Source organism: Hippocampus zosterae, chromosome 2, assembly GCF_025434085.1.
Source record: "Hippocampus zosterae strain Florida chromosome 2, ASM2543408v3, whole genome shotgun sequence".
Classification (NCBI taxonomy): Eukaryota; Metazoa; Chordata; class Actinopteri; order Syngnathiformes; family Syngnathidae; genus Hippocampus; species Hippocampus zosterae.
The window spans coordinates 20,375,424-20,396,461 of NC_067452.1; the positions used below are offsets into that span (position 1 = coordinate 20,375,424).

General features: G+C 52.7%; 1 protein-coding gene and 1 long non-coding RNA gene across 2 annotated transcripts; both read right to left on the reverse strand.

The window, feature by feature from the left end:
* Positions 1-869: 869 nt before the first annotated feature.
* Positions 870-4,692, reverse strand: LOC127595484 (uncharacterized). Its single transcript, XR_007961272.1, has 3 exons — positions 4,497-4,692; positions 3,722-4,006; positions 870-912 (listed from the first exon to the last, which is right to left on the reverse strand). It is a non-coding gene; the product is annotated as an uncharacterized LOC127595484 (long non-coding RNA).
* A 10,487-nt stretch (positions 4,693-15,179) lies between these two features.
* LOC127596274 (uncharacterized) lies at positions 15,180-18,885 on the reverse strand. Its single transcript, XM_052058561.1, has 3 exons — positions 18,099-18,885; positions 17,288-17,366; positions 15,180-16,264 (listed from the first exon to the last, which is right to left on the reverse strand). Exons 1-3 carry the CDS (start codon positions 18,729-18,731, stop codon positions 15,555-15,557), a joined length of 1,422 nt encoding a protein of 473 aa, XP_051914521.1. The 5' UTR covers positions 18,732-18,885; the 3' UTR covers positions 15,180-15,554.
* Between the last annotated feature and the right edge of the window lie 2,153 nt (positions 18,886-21,038).

Here is a 21,038-nt window from a genome sequence, read left to right on the forward strand (position 1 = left end):
AGAGGGACCATCATGGGAGGACAAGCCCCTACACGGGATGTACCACCAGACCATAACTGAAGTGGCTGATCTCAAGAAGTCCTATCAGTGGCTAGAGAGGGCTGGCCTGAAGGACAGCACAGAGGCACTCATCCTGGCTGCTCAGGAGCAGGCCTTGAGCACCAGAGCCATCGAGGCCCAGATATACCACACCAGACAAGACCCAAGGTGTAGGTTGTGCAAAGAGGCACCTGAGACGATCCAACACATAACTGCAGGGTGTAAGATGCTGGCAGGGAAAGCCGACATGGAACGCCATAACCAGGTGGCTGGCATAGTCTACCGAAACATCTGTGCGGAGTATGGACTGGAAACCCCAAGGTCAAAATGGGAAACACCTCCGAAGGTGGTGGAGAATGACAGAGCGAAGATCCTGTGGGACTTCCAGATCCAGACTGACAAGATGGTAATGGCGAACCAACCAGATATCGTGATCATAGATAAAGGGCAGGGGAAAGCCGTTGTAGTGGATGTAGCAGTCCCAAGTGATGGAAACATCAGGAAGAAGGAACATGAGAAACTCGAGAAATACCAAGGGCTCAGAGAGGAGCTGGAGAGAGCCTGGAAGGTAAAGGTGACAGTCGTGCCTGTGGTGGTCGGAGCACTCGGGGCAGTGACCCCCAAACTAGATGAGTGGTTGCAACAGATCCCGGGAACAACATCGGACATCTCAGTCCAGAAATGTGCAGTGCTGGGAACAGCAAGGATACTGCGCAGAACCCTCAAGCTTCCTGGCCTCTGGTAGAGGACCCGAGCTGAATGAGGGACGGACACCACCCGAAGGGTGAGATGAGGATTTTTTTTTTTTTTTTTATATATATATATATGTTGCCAGACTGCACAGCAAGCTGATGATGACCGTGAAGGGACTCACTGCAGCACATAAAAACATGCAGGCATGGTGTGTTGTCAGATGCGGTAGGACGATGAATGAACCATTTCCCGAATTTAGCTACCCCATGAAAACAACCAGAACTACTATTCAAAGCAAAGGCCACGATGGGGACTCCCGTCATTTTGACTTGGACCTCAGTCAACTTTAGTCACCGTTGTGTTGATTGGTCATTTGATGTGGAAACAAGTGCCGTAAAAAAACAAGACTCGACTTGGACTTGGGTGTTAAAAACTTGGGACTTGACTTGAAACAACGATGACCTGACATGCTTGTTTGTTTTTTTATTTTATTTTATATGTTCACAAAAAACAATCGTGGCCTTTTTTTTTCATGTGAAACAACCTTTTATTAAGACCCACATAAATGACGATACAGGATGATTATTTGAGCTGTTATGAAATGGGGTTGAATTACAGTATATTTTATACCCCCCTTCCTCAACTGGCGGACCGCGATCCACGACCGGACCGCCGACCTCCTCTGTCCGGACCGCCGACCTCCTCTGTCCGGGCCTCCTCTGTCCGAACCCTCGGCAAATTGTATAAAATAATAAATTATAAAGTGATATTTACGTTATACATTTTCTATTTTTGGACTATAATCGGCGCATTACCGCGATCGCTTGTTAAAATTATCCGTTGTATTATTTGCGCGCACGAACAGATGTATTGCAGAGGACGCAGCAGCGCGACTCTGTGTGTGTATAATGTTTGACGAACTGGAGACGGGGGCATGTCGGCGATAACGATGCGTTGATTGGCTCCTCTGAACTTAAGGTGTGCCCATACATCAGCGTCACGCATTCAAAATGGATGATTGTGTCAGGAAACAGACGCACGCGCGACGCCAGAGTGTGCTCACAGCTTCAGCACAGGAGAGCCACACACAGACAATTAGACAAGACAAATCGCGGGACGTTTCGATTGTGTGCAGTTTTGCTCCCGTCTACCCGGGGATCTTTGCAGCTGTTTAACAGCAGAACACCGCAACATGTTAAATGAACATCCCAATGGCGTCCTCAAATAATATTTGCATGCCTGAGACATTGCATTCACCTTTAGTGGAAGAACAGCACTGCACATTCCTGTGCTCCCTTGTGTCAGTATTTAAAATGGTTCTTAACTCCTCTTCTGATATATTTTTTAATGATTTCAGAGGGGATGTGAAAAGGGGAATTGTACAAATGAAAATAATATTTTTGTTTTCATTTTTAGTATTTATTTTGGTAAAATGAGTATTTTGTTTTGCTTTTGTTAAATTAAGGGAAAAAAGACAACTACTGTTTAACAAAGTTAAAGTAAAAATGTCTTATTTCCCTAAAAGGGCTATTTCTATTATTAAGCAGGCACAACTTAACAAAATAAAAGAGTTCCTCTGCCTCAACACAATACCTCTCATTATTTACTGTGTACTGGCAAAGTGAATAATTGTTATTTTCATGCACCCCATTATTGGTTGGTTGTGAGGAGTGTTGATTTGTATAAGCTTGGCTAGACCATACTAAATGTCCCATGACCACCGTGCATGGGACCGGACCTTGGTCTTATTAAAAAAAAAAAAAAAAGTGAACCGACAGCATTTCTAGTTGAGGACCACTGTTATATACTTATCGGTCTTCTGTGTTTATGAAGATACTGCAGATCATAACTTAAATTCTGAAACAAGTCACCAAAGGGCGGACGACCCCGCCATCTATTTTTCTGCTGAGAGGAACCCCAGAAACCTTTTAGCTTGCAAGCTACTGGCGTCTAGCGCCTCTTGTCTGCGGGGAAAGCCATGCCACACCCCGGTGGGACATGCAGTATGCCAGTCCCCGGACACTTTAAACAGACATATTTTTGCAGCTAAAACATGTCAGGATGAAGAGGCATAAGCAACATGTTAGACAATGTTGCAACCATTTTTCAGAAGGTTATGGTTTCATGTATTCAGGCTACCAGTAAGCAAGTGAGCGGGTAGTAAGCAGGTAGACGGCTGCTTGTTTTGCTCGCTCCTTGCCAGTGTGTTGTTTGTTACGATGTGACTGAGCGTTAAAGTGAAGACTTTTTGTGTATTTTCTTGACATGGAGAATGTCGACAAGCAAGGTTGCATTGCTAAGGGAGGCACTTTGCCTAAAACCTCACCTATCGTCAGCCATTTGCAACTCCCATTCAAGCCAATTAACGTTGTTTTGATTTAGTTGAATATAATTTTATGCTCTACTACGAGCCAAGGTTACCCTTGGGCTCCCGGCATATATAGCAATGCAGTTGAGCACAGGTAAACTGGTTGAGGTCGTTCATGTTGCCTCTGTGTAATCCAATGAGCCGCTGCGTCACCAGTCAGATTGGTCAAATTGACTGATTTAATCCCATCCCTCATTGCTGCATAGTAACTGATAAACTAATTTTATCACTGCGCTAAATTTTAAGTCATTCACTACAACACTGCTAGCATGGCGCTGAAAATCACGACGTTCATATCTCAAAGGTATGATGAGATTTTACATCAAACCTTATTTGTTCTTTTCGGTTTTAGGGCGACTGTAATCATCTTGGAACAGTGAATGGTGTATTTATGTTCATATTATTTATCATTCTCATTTATAAGACAATGTCATACGTTGTATAGTTCATGCGGAGGTACGTTATACTTTACATGTGGATGTTATTATTTTCTTAATTTTTACTGTAAATAATTCATGGACATTGGTTTTAAATAAACACCTAAATTGAACTGATTTGAATAGCTTGAACCAGTCATGCAACTAGTAAGTGAATTTAAAACGAGGTCTGTAGAAAGCTCACCGGGTGTGTTGAGGGACACAGAGTGTGGGTTTTCCAGTCCCTTGTGATGTACAACGCACTGGATCAACCGCTCGGTGAGCTGCCCAGACGAGAGGAGCAGTGTGCTCGTCACAGTCGGTATGCCGTCTCCCTTCGAGTAGAGGGAAACAAGCGAGGTGTTGAGACTCTCGTTGTTCCCGCCAATGTTCCATGTGATCTCTGCTGCGGGCCGCGATCGTGCGGTGCATTTGGCCTCGGTGACACCTGAGGATGAGGTCACGTGGGTCACCTTCACCTCGGGTAAAACTGTAGGATGAAGTTAGCAAGAATTTAAAAAAACATCCACCCCGCCATTTTATACCGCATTTTCTGTGGCAGATCAGTGAGATAGCTGAAACCTATGCCAGCTGACCACTCAGGTTGACACTTAGTTTGAGTCCTTGTTGAACCTTGGCCCAGAGGTTGTCAAAATTTGAGGGTCTAGGGACCATTTAAGAGGGAGACATTTTCCCAAGGATCGCACACGCACGCACACACTCCTAACGCCAATAAAACATAACTAGCACGTGCACCACTAAATGTCATAGGAATTCAACATAAATAATCATATGTTTAACAGAAAGCAACTTCACCAAATTCAGTTCAATATACAGTATTTCAGTTGCTCACATGTATTGCCTCTCTGCATAGAAGCAAAACAACTAACCACTGTATTGCCATTGAACAAAAAAAAAAGTATTGCGTCAATGTTTGTAAAAAAAAAATAAAAATAAATAATCTGGCAGTCACTCCATACCTCTTTTCACTTGCTCGAAAAATGTTTATTTGAAGTTGTGCCATAACTCCGGGCAGGCTGAGGTTTATTTATGCACTTGCTGCCCCTTCCTGAGTGACAAAAGGGGTGCTAAAGCATAAACTTCCCTTCTCAAAGCTGTTACAGCTCATGTGCATCACAGTCCAAAAGTGTTTGTATGACTGGCCGTTACAATGTATAGGAAGTAAAAACTAAGGACTTGGTCTGTCCTTTTCACAAACGACTTGCATTCTCCCAGGAAAAGACCCACTACGACATTCTGGACTCTGTCCAAAAGGCCTCCTGCCTTTTGGACAAATTGAGAGATAAAAAAGCCCCCGTTCAGTCTCAATGGTGGAGAGCGGGCCGGCTCGGCGGCGGAGAGCAGGCCAGCTCGGCGGCCGAGTGCGGCCGGGGAGGAGGCCTCTTGGAAGGAGTGAGAGATTTAAAAAAGCCCCCGTTCAGTCTCAATGGCGGGGAGCGGGCCGGCTCGGCGGCGGAGAGGCGTCTTGGTCGGATGAATAGTGTTGGAACGCGGCGTGCGGAAGTTATCTTGAGCACCGGAGGAGAGGCCCGGCGACGTGGCCAAGCGTGGAGGCGTCTTGGTCGCATTGGGAAAATTAAAAAATCCCCCAATTCATTCTCGGCAGAACCGCTAGTGTCCGCCAGAGGGCGGTGTAGTAGGCAAAAGGCCATTCATTTTAATGGGCGGGGGAGAGCGGGCCGGCTCGGTGGCCGGGGAGGAGGCCTCTTGGAAGGAGTTAGAGATTTTAAAAAGCCCCCGTTCAGTCTCAATGGCGGAGAGCGGGCCGGCTCGGCGGCGGAGAGCGGGCCGGCTCGGCGGCCGAGTGCGGCCCGGCAGGAGGCCTTTTGGACAGATTGAGAGATTAAAGAAAAGCCGCCGTTCAGTCTCAATGGCGGAGAGCGGGCCGGCTCGGCGGCGGAGAGCGGGCCGGCCGGGCGGCGGAGAGCAGGCCGGTTAGGCGGCCGAGTGCGGCCAGGCAGGAGGCCTCTTGGACAGAGTGAGAGATAAAAAAAAGCCCCCGTTCAGTCTCAATGGCGGAGAGCGGGCCGGCTCGGCGGCGGAGAGGCGTCTTGGTCGGATGAATGGTGTTGGAACGCGGCCAGCGGAAGTCATCTTGAGCACCGGAGGAGAGCACCAGAGGAGAGCCCCTGGCGACGTGGCCAGCGGGGAGGCTTCTTGGTCGGACGAATAGAGTTGGAACGCGGCCCGCGGAAGTTATCTTGAGCACCGGAGGAGAGGCCCGACGAAGTGGCCAAGCGTGGCCGGCGGAGACGCGTCTTAGTCGCATTGGCAAAATTGAAAAATCCCCCCATTCATTCTTGGCAATACCGCTTGTGTCCGCCAGAGGGCAGTGTAGTAGGCAGAAGGCCATTCATTTTAATGGGCGGCGGAGAGCGGGCCGGCTCGGCGGCCGAGTGCGGCCGGGCAGCAGGCCTCTTGGACAGGTTAAGAGATTTAAAAAAAAAGCCCCCGTTCAGTCTCAATGGCGGAGAGCGGGTCGGCTCGGCGGCCGATTGCGGCCGGCCAGGAGGCCTCTTGGACAGATTGAGAGATAAAAAAAGCCTCCGTTCAGTCTCAATGGCGGAGAGCGGGCCGGCTCGGCGGCGGAGAGCGGGCCGGCTCGGCGGCCGATTGCGGCCGGGCAGGAGGCCTCTTGGACAGATTGAGAGATAAAAAAAGCCTCCGTTCAGTCTCAACGGGGGAGAGCGGGCCGGCTCGGCGGCGGACGGCGGGCCACTTGGCGGCGGAGAGCGGGCCGGCTCGGCGGCGGAGAGCGGGACGGCTCGGCGGCCGAGTGCAGCCGGGCAGGAGGCCTCTTGGAAAGATTGAGAGATAAAAAAAGCCCCCGTTCAGTCTCAATGGCGGGGAGCGGGCCGGCTCGGCGGTGGAGAGCGGGCCGGCCCGGCTGCGGATAGCGGGCCGGCTCGGCGGCCGGGCAGCAGGCCTCTTGGACAGATTGAGAGATAAAAAAAGCCTCCGTTCAGTCTCAATGGCGGAGAGCGGGCCAGCCTGGTGGCGGAGAGCCGGCCGGCTCGGCGGTCGAGTGCGGCCGAGCAGGAGGCCTCTTGGAAAGATTGAGAGATAAAAAAAGCCCCCGTTCAGTCTCAATGGGGGAGAGCGGGCCGGCTCGGCGGCCGGGCAGGAGGCCTCTTGGACAGATTGAGAGATAAAAAAAGCCTCCGTTCAGTCTCAACGGGGGAGAGCGGGCCAGCTTGGCGGCGGAGAGCGGCCCGGCTCGGCGGCGGAAGCGGGGCGGCTCGGCGGCCGAGTGCAGCCGGGCAGCAGGCCTCTTGGACAGATTGAGAGATAAAAAAAGCCCCCGTTCAGTCTCAATGGCGGGGAGCGGGCCGGCTCGGCGGTGGAGAGCGGGCCGGCTCGGCGGCCGGGCAGCAGGCCTCTTGGACAGATTGAGAGATAAAAAAAGCCTCCGTTCAGTCTCAATGGCGGAGAGCGGGCCAGCCTGGTGGCGGAGAGCCGGCCGGCTCGGCGGTCGAGTGCGGCCGAGCAGGAGGCCTCTTGGAAAGATTGAGAGATAAAAAAAGCCCCCGTTCAGTCTCAATGGGGGAGAGCGGGCCGGCTCGGCGGCCGGGCAGGAGGCCTCTTGGACAGATTGAGAGATAAAAAAAGCCTCCGTTCAGTCTCAACGGGGGAGAGCGGGCCAGCTTGGCGGCGGAGAGCGGCCCGGCTCGGCGGCGGAAGCGGGGCGGCTCGGCGGCCGAGTGCAGCCGGGCAGGAGGCCTCTTGGACAGATTGAGAGAAAAAAAAGCCTCCGTTCAGTCTCAATGGGGGAGAGCGGGCCGGCTCGGCGGCGGACGGCGGGCCAGCTTGGCGGCGGAGAGCGGGCCGGCTCGGCGGCGGTGAGTGGGCCGGCTCGGCGGACGGGCAGCAGGCCTCTTGGACAGATTGAGAGATAAAAAAAGCCCCCGTTGAGTCTCAATGGCGGGGAGCGGGCCGGCTCGGCGGCGTAGAGCGGGCCGGCCCGGCGGCGGAGAGTGGGCCGGCTTGGCGGCCGAGTGCAGCCGGGCAGGAGGCCTCTTGGACAGATTGAGAGATAAAAAAAAAAATAGCCCCCGTTCAGTCTCAATGGCGGAGAGCGGGCCGGCTCGGCGGCGTAGAGCGGGCCGGCCCGGCTGCGGAGAGCGGGCCGGCTCGGCGGCCGAGTGCAGCCGGGCAGGAGGCCTTGGACAGATTGAGAGATAAAAACAGCCCCCGTTCAGTCTCAATGGCGGAGAGCGGGCCAGCCTGGCGGCGGAGAGCGGGCCGGCTCGGCGGTCGAGTGCGGCCGAGCAGGAGGCCTCTTGGAAAGATTGAGAGATAAAAAAAGCCCCCGTTCAGTCTCAATGGCGGGGAGCGGGCCGGCTCGGCGATGGAGAGCGGGCCGGCCCGGCTGCGGAGAGCGGGCCGGCTTGGCGGCCGGGCAGCAGGCCTCTTGGACAGATTGAGAGATAAAAACAGCCTCCGTTCAGTCTCAATGGCGGAGAGCGGGCAAGCCTGGCGGCGGAGAGCGGGCCGGCTCGGCGGTCGAGTGCGGCCCAGCAGGAGGCCTCTTGGAAAGATTGAGATATAAAAAAAACCCCGTTCAGTCTCAATGGCGGAGAGCGGGCCGGCTCGGCGGCGGAGAGCGGGCCAGCCCGGCGGCGGAGAGCAGGCCGGCTAGGCGGCCGAGTGCGGCTGGGCAGGAGGCCTCTTGGACAGATTGAGAGATTAAAAAAAGCCCCCGTTGATTCTCAATGGCGGGGAGCGGGCCGGCTCGGCGGCGTAGAGCGGGCCGGCCCGGCGGCGGAGAGCGGGCCGGCTCGGCGGCCGTGTGCAGCCGGGCAGGAGGCCTCTTGGACAGATTGAGAGATAAAAAAAAAAATAGCCCCCGTTCAGTCTCAATGGCGGAGAGCGGGCCGGCTCGGCGGCGTAGAGCGGGCCGGCTCGGCGGTCGAGTGCGGCCGAGCAGGAGGCCTCTTGGAAAGATTGAGAGATAAAAAAACCCCCGTTCAGTCTCAATGGCGGAGAGCGGGCCGGCTCGGCGGCGGAGAGCGGGCCAGCCCGGCGGCGGAGAGCAGGCCGGCTAGGCGGCCGAGTGCAGCTGGGCAGGAGGCCTCTTGGACAGATTGAGAAATTTAAAAAAAAAGCCCCCGTTCAGTCTCAATGGCGGGGAGCGGGCCGGCTCGGCGGCGGAGAGCGGGCCGGCCCGGCGGCGGAGAGCGGGCCGGCTCGGCGGCTGAGTGCGGCCGGGCAGGAGGCCTCTTGGACAGATTGAGAGATAAAAAAAGCCTCCGTTGAGTCTCAATGGTGGAGAGCGGGCCGGCTCGGCGCCCGAGTGCGGCCGGGCAGCAGGCCTCTTGGACAGATTGAGAGATTAAAAAAGTCCCCGTTGAGTCTCAATGGCGGGGAGGGAGCGGGCCGGCCCGGCGGCGGAGAGCGGGCCGGCTCGGCGGCCGGGCAGCAGGCCTCTTGGACAGATTGAGAGATAAAAAAAAAAATAGCCCCCGTTCAGTCTCAATGGCAGGGAGCGTACCGGCTCTGTGGCTTAGAGCGGGCCGGCCCGGCGGCGGAGAGCGGGCCGGCTCGGCGGCCGGGCAGCAGGCCTCTTGGACAGATTGAGAGATAAAAAAAAATAGCCCCCGTTCAGTCTCAATGGCAGGGAGCGTGCCGGCTCGGCGGCGTAGAGCGGGCCGGCCCGGCGGCGGAGAGCGGGCCGGCTCGGCGGCCGGGCAGCAGGCCTCTTGGACAGATTAAGAGATTTTTTAAAAAGCCCCCTTTCAGTCTCAATGGCGGAGAGCGGGTCGGCTCGGCGGCGGAGAGTGGGTCGGCCCGGCGGCCGAGTGCGGCCGGGGAGCAGGCCTCTTGGACAGATTGAGAGATTTAAAAAAAAAAGCCCCTGTTCAGTCTCAATGGCGGGGAGCGGGCCAGCTCGGCGGCCGAGAGCGGGCCGGCTCAGCGGCCGATTGCGGCCGGCCAGGAGGCCTCTTGGACAGATTGAGAGATTTAAAAAAGCCCCCGTTCAGTTTCAATGGCGGAGAGCGGGCCAGCTCGGCGGCGGAGAGCGGGCCGGCCCGGCGGCGGAGAGTGGGCCGTCTCGGCGGCCGAGTGCGGCCGGGCAGCAGGCCTCTTGGACAGATTGAGAGATTTTTAAAAAAGCCCCCGTTCAGTCTCAATGGTGGAGAGCGGGCCGGCTCGGCGGCGGAGAGGCGTCTTGGTCAAGATCTTGAGCATCGGGGGAGAGGCCCGGCGAAGTGGCCAAGCGTGTCCGGCTGAGAGGTGTCTTGGTCGCATTGGGAAAATTGAAAAATCCCCCCATTCATTCTCAGCAATGCCGCTTGTGTCCGCCAGAGGGCAGTGTATTAGGGAAAAGGCCATTCATTTAAATGGGCTGCGGAGAGCGGGCCGGCTCGGCGGCGGAGAGTGGGCCGGCCCGGCGGCCAAGTGCGGCCAGGCAGCAGGCCTCTTGGACAGATTAAGAGATTTTTAAAAAAGCCCCCGTTCAGTCTCAATGGCGGAGAGCGGGCCGGCTCGGCGGCGGAGAGTAGTCTTGGTCGGATGAATGGTGTTGGAACGCGGCCAGCGGAAGTCATCTTGAGCATCGGAGGAGAGGCCCGGCGAAGTGGCCAAGCGTGGCCGGCGGAGAGCGTCTTGGTCGCATTAGGAAAATTGAAAAATCCCCCCTGGCCCCGAGTGCGGCCAGGCAGCAGGCCTCTTGGACAGATTAAGAGATTTTTAAAAAAGCCCCCGTTCAGTCTCAATGGCGGGGAGCGGGCCGGCTCGGCGGTGGAGAGCGGGCCGGCCCGGCGGCGGAGAGCGGGCCGGCTCGGCGGCCGGGCAGCAGGCCTCTTGGACAGATTGAGAGATTAAAAAAAATAGCCCCTGTTCAGTCTCAATGGCAGGGAGCGTGCCGGCTCGGCGGCGTAGAGCGGGCCGGCCCGGCGGCGGAGAGCGGGCCGGCTCGGCGGCCGAGTGCGGCCGGGCAGCAGGCCTCTTGGACAGATTAAGAGATTTTTAAAAAAGCCCCCGTTCAGTCTCGATGGCGGAGAGCGGGTCGGCTCGGCGGCGGAGAGTGGGTCGGCCCGGCGGCCGAGTGCGGCCGGGGAGCAGGCCTCTTGGACAGACTGAGAGATTTTTAAAAAAGCCCCCGTTCGGTCTCAATGGCGGGGAGCGGGCCGGCTCGGCGGCCGAGAGCGGGCCGGCTTGGCGGCGGAGAGCGGGCCGGCTCGGCGGCGGAGAGTGGGCCGGCCCGGCGGCCGAGTGCGGCCGCGCAGCAGGCCTCTTGGACAGATTGAGAGATTTTTAAAAAGCCCCCGTTCAGTCTCAATGGCGAGGAGCGGGCCGGCTCGGCGGCGGAGAGCGGGCCGGCTCGGCGGCCGATTGCGGCCGGGCAGGAGGCCTCTTGGACAGATTGAGAGATAAAAAAAGCCCCCGTTCAGTCTCAATGGCGGAGAGCGGGCCAGCTTGGCGGCGGAGAGCGGGCCGGCTCGGCGGCGGAGAGTGGGCCGGCCCGGCGGCCGAGTGCGGCCGCGCAGCAGGCCTCTTGGACAGATTGAGAGATAAAAAAAAAAAGCCCCCGTTCAGTGTCAATGGCGGAGAGCAGGCCGGCTATGCGGCCAGGCAGCAGGCCTCTTGGACAGATTGAGAGATTTAAAAAAAAGCCCCCGTTCAGTCTCAATGTTGGAGAGCGGGCCGGCTCGGCGGCGGAGAGCGGGCCGGCTAGGCGGCGGAGTGCGGCCGGGCAGCAGGCCTCTTGGACAGATTGAGAGATAAAAAAAAAAAGGCCCCGTTCAGTCTCAATGGCAGAGAGCGGGCCAGCCTGGCGGCGGAGAGCGGGCCGGCTCGGCGGTCGAGTGCGGCCGAGCAGGGGGCCTCTTGGAAAGATTGAGATATAAAAAAAAAAACGTTCAGTCTCAATGGCGGAGAGCGGGACGGCTCGGCGGCGCAGAGCAGGCCGGCTCGGCGGCCGATTGCGGCCGGGCAGGAGGCCTCTTGGACAGATTGAGATATAAAAAAATCCCCCGTTCAGTCTCAATGGCGGAGAGTGGGCCGGCTAAGCGGCCGAGTGCGGCCGGGCAGGAGGCCTCTTGGACAGATTGAGATATAAAAAAATCCCCCGTTCAGTCTCAATGGCGGAGAGTGGGCCGGCTAAGCGGCCGAGTGCGGCCGGGCAGGAGGCCTCTTGGACAGATTGAGAGATAAAAAATAGCCCCCGTTCAGTCTAAATGGCGGGGAGCGGGCCGGCTCGGCGGCCAGGCAGCAGGCCTCTTGGACAGATTGAGAGATTAAAAAAAAAAAGCCCCCGTTCAGTCTCAATGGCGGAGAGCGGGCCAACATGTGTTGGATTTCTTTTCATAAAAAGCATTAATTTAAAAATTGCATTTAACGTCCTATCTTTTCTGGAATGTGTTGCAGTCATGAAATTCAAAGTTAATGATTATTTGCTATAATAAAGTTTATTCGTTTGAATATTAAATATATAAATATATTTGAAGTGTATCCAACTAAATATAGGTTGAACATTATTTGCAAATGAGCAGCCTGGTGTTTGACTGGTGAGAGTCTCCGCCTGACGGTGCAGAGGTGCAGTGTTTGATTCTTATGGCAAGCCATTTGAGCATTTATTCCAAATCCCTGATATCAAACATAAGTGTGTCACTAGTTCGATATCTTTCAGCACTAGTTCGACACTTGGCCACACTAGTGACACACTTTGACGAACTAGTTGCATATAAATTCCAACTAGTCATTCATTTTCAGCAACATGTCAACTTGTCAATCATGGATTATTCTAACATGTGAACTTGTGACACGTGATTTCCTGCACTAGTAAACAAGTGAGAGCTAAAATACTCACTAGTTTACTAGTGGTGGATACAACAGTAGCTAGTTCAATAGTTAAAGCCCCTTGACGCCTTGATATCTAACTAGTGAATGTCAAAAATGTTACTTGTTCACTGGTGATGCCCCAAATATTTACTAGTCGCACTAGTGTGACATTTAATGTCGCACTAGTTCAACTAGTGAGGTCTAAAATGTTCACTAGTAGAACTAGTGGATGCCAACCTGCTCACTAGTAATCTAGTTGCACAAAATATCATGAGGAGGTGGGGCAGAAATGTGGCTGCAGGATTCCTATGGATCTGCAGCTAAAATACACCAATCGGGATTCAGATTTTGTCATAATCACACCCACTTCATTTGCATGTTTTACACTAGTTTACAAGTTGTCCTGAGGATGTGCAGCTAGTTCACTAGAGGATGCCCATTATTGGTTACATGTCGACGAGTGAATCCAGGAATCCAAACTAAGAAACTAGGTGCAATCAATTTGACCTTACACGTTTACTAGACGGTTTCAAAATGTGAACATGTTCACAAGTCAATGTAAAGATATCCACTAGTTACACTAGTTGGGCTCATTTTCACTGTACTTGTTAACTAGTGATACACATGTTTCCTCACTAGTAAACTAGTTGGGTTCAGTGTGACACACTAGTGAGCTAGTGACGCAGATTTTCGTATCACTAGTTAACTAGTGGAACGTATTTTGTCTCACTTGTCAGGCTCAATGCTGAACATGTATAGACTTTGACTGAACATGTTTGACAAAACGGGGCACTAGGTGACATGTGCACACATCAAGTTTACTAGTGAAATAATCACATTTGGCTAGTTTACATGTTTGGCAGTTACAAAACTTTACAAGTTCACTAGTTGTGTACACATGTCAACTAGTAAGCAATTTTATTTAGCTAGTACGATGTACATGCCAGCTAGTATGCCAAAAACATGAGCTAGTGCAACAAAAATCCCTACATGTTTGATATTTGTTGCACTCGTTGTGCACAGTCGCTCACAAGTGCTGAGTAACACCAACAAGTGAAAAGAAAAGCCCAACATGTAGGAAAAATGTCAAACATGTTCAGTCAAACCTTGCACAAGTTCATTTCTTGGTCTGACTAGTGAGACAAAATGCCTCCCACTAGTTAACTAGTTGAATAAACACGAGCGTCTCTCGTGAACTAGTGGCTCGCTCTGGATTCAACTAGTTTACTAGAAAGAAAACATGTGTTTCACTAGTTCACAAGTGAGTTCGAAAAGAGACCAACTAGTGCAACTAGTGGAAATTGCCGCATTTACAAGTTCACTAGTGAACATTTTGAACCTCACTAGTCAGCTAGTAAGGTTTAGAAGATCCAACTAGTGTAACTAGTGGACATAATATGCCTTACTAGTGAGCTAGTGATCAATTTTTAAACTGACAAGTTCACTGCTAAGGCCAGAACACCTTAACTAGTGTACCCAGTGGACATTTGGCACTTACAAGTGAGCATGTCGAATGTAACATGCAATCATTCATGTCTCAGTTGCGACTCGAACACCGACATGTTCACAAGTGGGCTGCATGCAAATGAAGCAGGCGGGACAAGAATTTTGATTGGTCAATATTCAGAGAATGAATATTCAGTCTTAAAGCTTTAACCCTTACGCGCCCGGCTCATAATACCTGAAGAAGAAAGTACAGAAGTGATTTTATAAAAACAATTCATACTTTTGATTAATCTCTCTCTCTCTCTCTCTCTCTCTCTCTCTCTCTCTCTCTCTCTCTCTCTCTCTCTCTCTCTCTCTCTCTCTCTCTCTCTCTCTCTCTCTCTCTCTCTCTCTCTCTCTCTCTCTCTCTCTCTCTCTCTCTCTCTCTCTCTCTCTCTCTCTCTCTCTCTCTCTCTCTCTCTCTCTCTCTCTCTCTTTCTATAACAGTGGTCCTCAACTAGAAATGCTGTCGGTCCACTTTTTTTTTTTTAAGACCAAGGTCCCATGCACGGTGGTCATGGGGAGCAGGGCTATATGCCCATTTAGTATGGTCTAGCCAAGCTTATAAAAATCAACACTCCTCACAACCAACCAATAATGGGGTGCATGAAAATAACAATTATTCACTTTGCCAGTACACAGTAAATAATGAGAGGTATTGTGTTGAGGCAGAGGAACTCTTTTATTTTGTTAAGTTGCGCCTGCTTAATAGAAATAGCCCTTTTAGGGAAATAAGACATTTTTTACTTTAACTTTGTTAAACAGTAGTTGTCTTTTTCCCTTAATTTAACAAAAGCAAAACAAAATACTAATTTTATCAAAATAAATACTAAAAATGAAAACAAAAATATTATTTTCATTTGTACAATTCCCCTTTTCACATCCCCTCTGAAATCATTAAAAAATATATCAGAAGAGGAGTTAAGAACCATTTTAAATACTGACACAAGAGAGCACAGGAATGTGCAGTGCTGTTCTTCCACTAAAGGTGAATGCAATGTCTGAGGCATGCAAATATTATTTGAGGACGCCATTGGGATGTTCATTTAACATGTTGCGGTGTTCTGCTGTTAAACAGCTGCAAAGATCCCCGGGTAGACGGGAGCAAAACTGCACACAATCGAAACGTCCCGCGATTTGTCTTGTCTAATTGTCTGTGCGTGGCTCTCCTGTGCTGAAGCTGTGAGCACAATGTGGCGTCGCGCATGCGTCTGTTTCCTGACACAATTATCCATTTTGAATGCGTGACGCTGATGTATGGGCACACCTTAAGTTCAGAGGAGCCAATCAGCGCATCGTTATCGCTGACATGCCCCCGTCTCCAGTTCATCAAACATTATACACACACAGAGTCGTGCTGCTGCGTCCTCTGCAATACATCTGTTCGTGCACGCAAATAATACAACGGATAATTTTAACAAGCGATCGCGGTAATGCGCAGATTATAGTCCAAAAATAGAAAATGTATAACGTAAAAATCACTTTATAATTTATTATTTTATATAATTTGCCGAGGGTCCGGACAGAGGAGGCCCGGACAGAGGAGGTCGGCGGACCGGACAGAGGAGGTCGGCGGTCCGGTCGTGGATCGCGGTCCGCCAGTTGAGGAAGGGGCTATACAGCATAGGTGTCAAAGTCAAGGGCCCAGATCTGACCTGCCACATTATTTTATGTGGCCCGTGAAAGCAAATCAAACATGGCAACATCCATGATGATTGCTAAAATATATTGGTCGGTGAAGGCCCTCATTATCGAGGAATGCGGCCCCCAGGACAGGGCGACGGCTCCTGGTGCTTGTGTCTCCGATGACTGTGGAGGCCCAGTCTTCCCCGAAAACCCCGCCCGCAGGATTGACAGAAGTGGTTTGGGGGGCCGGGCGGTTGCAGGGCCCTCTCCTTCCTCCGCGCTCGCCGGTCCTCCTCCGCAGCGACGCGTCGAGTCTCGAAGACCCGGACCCCGCCCCGCACAGCCCCACGCCAGGCCACCCGATCCGCGGCCAGGTCAGCCCACTGTGCCGGGGGAATCCGGCACCGCTGAAGATGACCCTTTAGCTGGTCTTTGAATCGTCTTTTCGGGGCTCCGCGGGGACGGGTGCCCTCCAGCAACTCCGCGTAGAGGAGCTGCTTCGGGAGACGATTGTCGCTCATCCGCTGCACGTGGCCGGCCCACCGCAGTTGGGCCAACGTGATCATGGCCTCGATACTTGTGAGGCCAGCCCGGGTGAGGATCTCATTATTAGTCAATCTCTCCTCCCAGGAAACGTTGAGGAGAGATCGGAGTCGTCCTTGGTGGAACCTCTCGAGCCTCTTGATGCTGCTCCGATAGAGGGTCCAACATTCGGCGCCATAGAGAAGGGTCGGGAGGACAACAGACTTATACACCATGATCTTCGTGTTGGTGGAAATGGCGTGATTCCTGAAGACCCGACGACCAAGGCGTCCAAAAGCTGTGTGGGCGCCTGGATACGGTGAGTGAGGTCCTCCGTGAGGCCGGCGTCCTGCTGGATAATGCTACCCAGGTAAGGGAACGCCGAGACCTGCTTGATGGGTTCGTTGTCTATGGTGATTTGGGGTGGATGATGGTTCAGATGGAGGGTCTTTGTCTTTTTGGTGTTGACGGAGAGGCCAAAGGTCCTGTACGCCGCGGCGAAGCCGTCCGCGATGAGCTGGAGGCCCCCGGAGGAGTTGGAGACCGCAGCATTGTCATCAGCGTACTGGAGTTCGCTGACGGTCGTGACCATGGTCCCCCGCTTGCTCCTCAAACGGCTGAGGTTGAAGAGTGATCCTTCAGTTTAGTAGCGTAGAGTGATTCCGTGCTCCTGGACAGGGGTGACGTGGTGGATGAGCGCGGCGATGTAGAGGCAGAACAACGTCGGCGCTACCGTGCAGCCCTGTTTGACACCGGTCCGAACCGGGAATGGGGGAGTCATTTCGCCCTGAGTCAGGACGCAACCCTTCATGCCGTCGTGAAACATCCGGATGAGGGATATTAATTTGGGGGGGCAGCCTTGACATTCCAGCACTTTCCAGAGCGCTGTTCGGGGCACAGAATCAAACGCTTTGGCCAGATCATAAAAGATGGCGTGGAACTCCGTGCGCTGCTCCCGGCACTTCTCCAGGAGCTGCCTGGCGCAGAACACCATGTCCGCGGTTCCCCTGCCTGGACGGAAGCCCGCCTGGGACTCCGGAAGAACCCGCTCAGCGAGACAGGTGAGTCGGTCGGCCAGTATACGACAGATGAGTTTTCCAGCAGTTGACAGCAGGGAAATTCCACGATAGTTTCCACAGTCGAGTTTGTCGCCCTTCTTGAATATCGTGACGATGACGGAGTCCTTCAGTTCTCCAGGCACCGTCTCCTCGACCCAGCATTGAAGGATGAAGGTGTGGAGGCGGGTGAGGAGAGGTGCACCCCCAGCTTGTAAAAGTTCTACGGGGATGTCGTCAACTCCACCAGCTTTGTTCTTCTTCATCCTCCTCAGGGCTCTGGAGATCTCCCGGAGCGTCGGCAGCTCCGTCAGTGTTGCACAGGGAGCTGGAGGACAGGATCGAGGAAGCCGTCTGCTGCGCATGTCGGACGGTTCAGGAGCTCCATGAAATGCTCCTTCCATCGCTGGTGAGTATCCTCCTTTTCCTGCAGGATTGTGCCATCCTTTGCCTTCACAGCCATTGGAGGACTGTGAGCCGGACCGATGATCTTCCGCCTTCCTCCTTCCATCCTTCAAAGAAGGATCTGGTATCGTGACGGTTATCGAAACTCTGCATTTGGTGGGAGAAGTTGACCCACCATTGATTTTGAATCCTCCGGATCTCTCTCTGTGCTTCACTCTTGGCCGCCCGGTAGACTTCTTCAAGTCTCTTGGAGGAAACACAGTTCTGCCATGCAATGCGAGCCTCTCTCTTTCTTGAAATCAGTGGCTCAATTTCTTCCAGGTTTTCGGCAAACCAATCGGGATTTCTCCTCTTCTGGATACCGAGGACCTCTTCCGCGAATTTGGTGAGCGCAGTTTTCAAGTGCTCCCAGTCTGAGTGGACAGTGGCAGGAAGGGTCCGAGGTTGAGTGTCCAGTTTGTCCGTGAGGGACGTCTGGTACTGTTCGAGGACTTCGGGATTCCTCAGCAGCCCAACATTGAAACGTATCCTCTTGGGGATCTTCTTCCTTCTTTTCGCAGGCGCGATCTTTAGCCTAAGTCTTGAGGCTACCAGCCTGTGATCGGACCATCCATCATCCATGGAGCGGATTGGCCTCGTGACCATGACGTCCGCTCGGTCGCAGATGCGGGTAAGGACGTAATCGATTCGGTGCCAGTGGCCGGATCTTGGATGCTGCCAAGTGGTCTTGTGCTTGTTGGCCATCCGAAACAGTGTGTTGGTTATTACCATTTCCGTCTCTGCGCAGAGACCAAGGAGTAGTTCTCCATTTTCGTTGCAGTTGCCAACGCCTTCCTTCCCCAGAATCCCTCCCCAAAGCTGATGGTCCCGGCCCACCCGCGCATTGAAATCCCCCAGAACCAAGAGCTTATCCCGGGGGTTGACGCGGAGGATCAGGCCACGCAGCGCGGCATAGAAGGACTCCTTCGCCTCCTCCGAGGCATCCAGGGTAGGTGCATAGGCACTGATGATCACAAGGGATTGGGATTGACATAGTGGTAGAGTGATGGACATGAGTCTCTCAGAAGTTCTTACGGGGATGATGTTGTGATCCCTAACCAGATGTGACTTAATGCAGAACCCTACACTGTGAATTCTTCTCTCCTCCACAGCTCGTCCGCTCCAGAAGAAGGTGTACCCGTGCCGAGGCTCCTCGATCTGCCCGGCACCAGGGAGACGGGTCTCGGAGAGGGCAACAATGTCCAGGCCGAGCTTCTGAATCTCAAGGGCGAGGAGGGCAGTCCTGCGCTCCGGTCTATTTTCTCTTGCGTTGTCCATCAGGGTTCGTACATTCCAAGCGCCGATTTCCAGGAAAGCAGTCCGGTTATTGTATTTGTATTTGTTTCGCCCGCATGAAGGATGAATCTGCTGGAGGCGGGTCTCCAGCCGATCGGTGGCGGTGATGGGCGTGTTTAGGCCGCCTTTTATTGGCCCTTCCTCGGATTGAGGGGAGCAGCGCTACGACTAAAGAGTCCTGCTCCGCCACCGTGGTCGCTGCCTCTCCCCTGCACCATCACCAGTTCGCAAGGGGAGCGACCATCGTGCCACGGCCGCCGACTTGTGGTTGTGGAACTAGGGACGTGGGCCCTGATCTGAGCCTGTCCCCGAAGCCCCGCGCCATCGCCGCCGGACTTCTTGAGGTGAAGGGGATCGGGAGAAGGGGGACACGGGTTGAGGGGGCAGGAGTGGGAGGGGGGAGAAATCGCCATCCTGGGGGCTATGTAGCGTGAGGGAGGGGGACGGGTCGCAACCCCGCCCCCGCACTTCGACCCCGTGGCCAGGGTCCACGGCAGCGCGCTGGCCGACGGTGGTGGTCCAGGGGGTCTGCAGCACCCGAGGTTGGACCGAGGGTGCGCCGGGCCCTGTGTTTTATCTTGAAGGGTGGGCATTCCTTCATAACCCAAGGTGGATGGTCGGCTTGGGGATCCGGTCCGCAGCCTTGCTAGGCGCTTAACGCCAGCAACTGCGGTGGATTTGTATACCGCCGGATGCGGTCCCGCGGGATCTTGCTGACCCGAAGGTCATTACCACTTCGCACCAACTCTCCAGTGATGGAAAGTCCCGTCAATTCGGCGTGGAGGCTCCCTTACGGACTTCACTGCGATCCACTAGGAATTGGTGACGGTTTGATCCGCACCTTTGAGCCTAGGGATCGCAGATCTTTTGCGAAGTGACCACCGACCGACAAAGTCAAGGGCCCAGATCTGACCTGCCACATTATTTTATGTGGCCCGTGAAAGCAAATCAAACATGGCAACATCCATGATGATTGCTAAAATATATACCAACATTTAAAATTCTCATATGTAATAAATAAAAGAGACACTGTAAGCATTTTGTTGTGATTTTTCATTTGCAATTTCCCTTGCTGTTTGCAAGAACTTTTTGTTACCCTCATTCTTATCATGGTAATTTTGTTACCAGCGTTTTATGTTGTACTTTATTGGTCGTGTGACCTTATTTTGTAACTAAAGCATTTTTATACTACAATTTCTTTTGGTATACGTTTGAGGGATCCGCTCCTATTCCGGATTAGTCAGGCACCCAAATCGGCTGAAAGTAGACGTCTCATACGCAGCGAAGTTATTTGGCAGGCCTCTTGCAGATATGAGCGGCAATTCAGCTGAATCTGCCACCGAAAGTGGTGTCAGTGAAGTTCTTAATCGCGTCTGGAACGCTCTTAACGTTGCAAGACGAGAATTGTCGGTGCAGATGGACGACAATAATCTATTGCGAGCCACAAGAAGCACTTTTCGGAGACGAAGAAGCGCACGCCCGACGGCAGGTAGGCTAACTTTGACAAATCTTATTGGCTCTATAAATGTTGCTATTGCATGAGTTTCAATCAATGTTATGAATAATACGATAAAAATGAAATAGTTTGGGCCATATGCCTTTTATTTGTTTGTTTATTGAAAATAAAACATACACAGTAATAATTTGACAGAAAATAAGGTAGATAAAAAAGTAAAAAGAAAGAAATCAGTCTTCATTCAACACAGTTATTATGTTCAAGGGAGTAGGATGAAGTAAAAAAATTATCTGGTCCTACCCCGTTATGTGTTTAAATCTACTAAATCATTTTTATATCAATCAGAAAAGAAAAAGTAAGAAGAAGTCTCCATGAAGGCTCATACCTTACCCTTAACCGTGATATTTTTACAACTTTTTGTTTGTATTGGTATTTCCAATTAACTTAATGTTATCGTCATGGATAAAACGGTGGGTAAGGGTATAAGTGACCTCAAACGTAGGAACAGTACATACCCTTGTGCTTTTATTGTAAAAATTATGCTCATATGTTTGATATTTCTTTTTTTCTGGGAGATGGGTATTTATTTTGCAGGGATCCCAAGTCATGATCTGCAAGGGACAAACTCCTCCAAGTGTTATGCACAACTTTCATGGAGTCTCGCAGAGTTTAATAATTACATCTGTCAAAGCTTCCCATCAGTTAGCCTAAATGTTTTTGGATTTCATCTCGCAGTTCACTTGTCATTTGTCACATCTAACAGCAATTCCGATGCAAGTTCTCAGTCTTTGCCCTTCAATGCCATAGATTTGTCCTCATCGATGAACAATGAT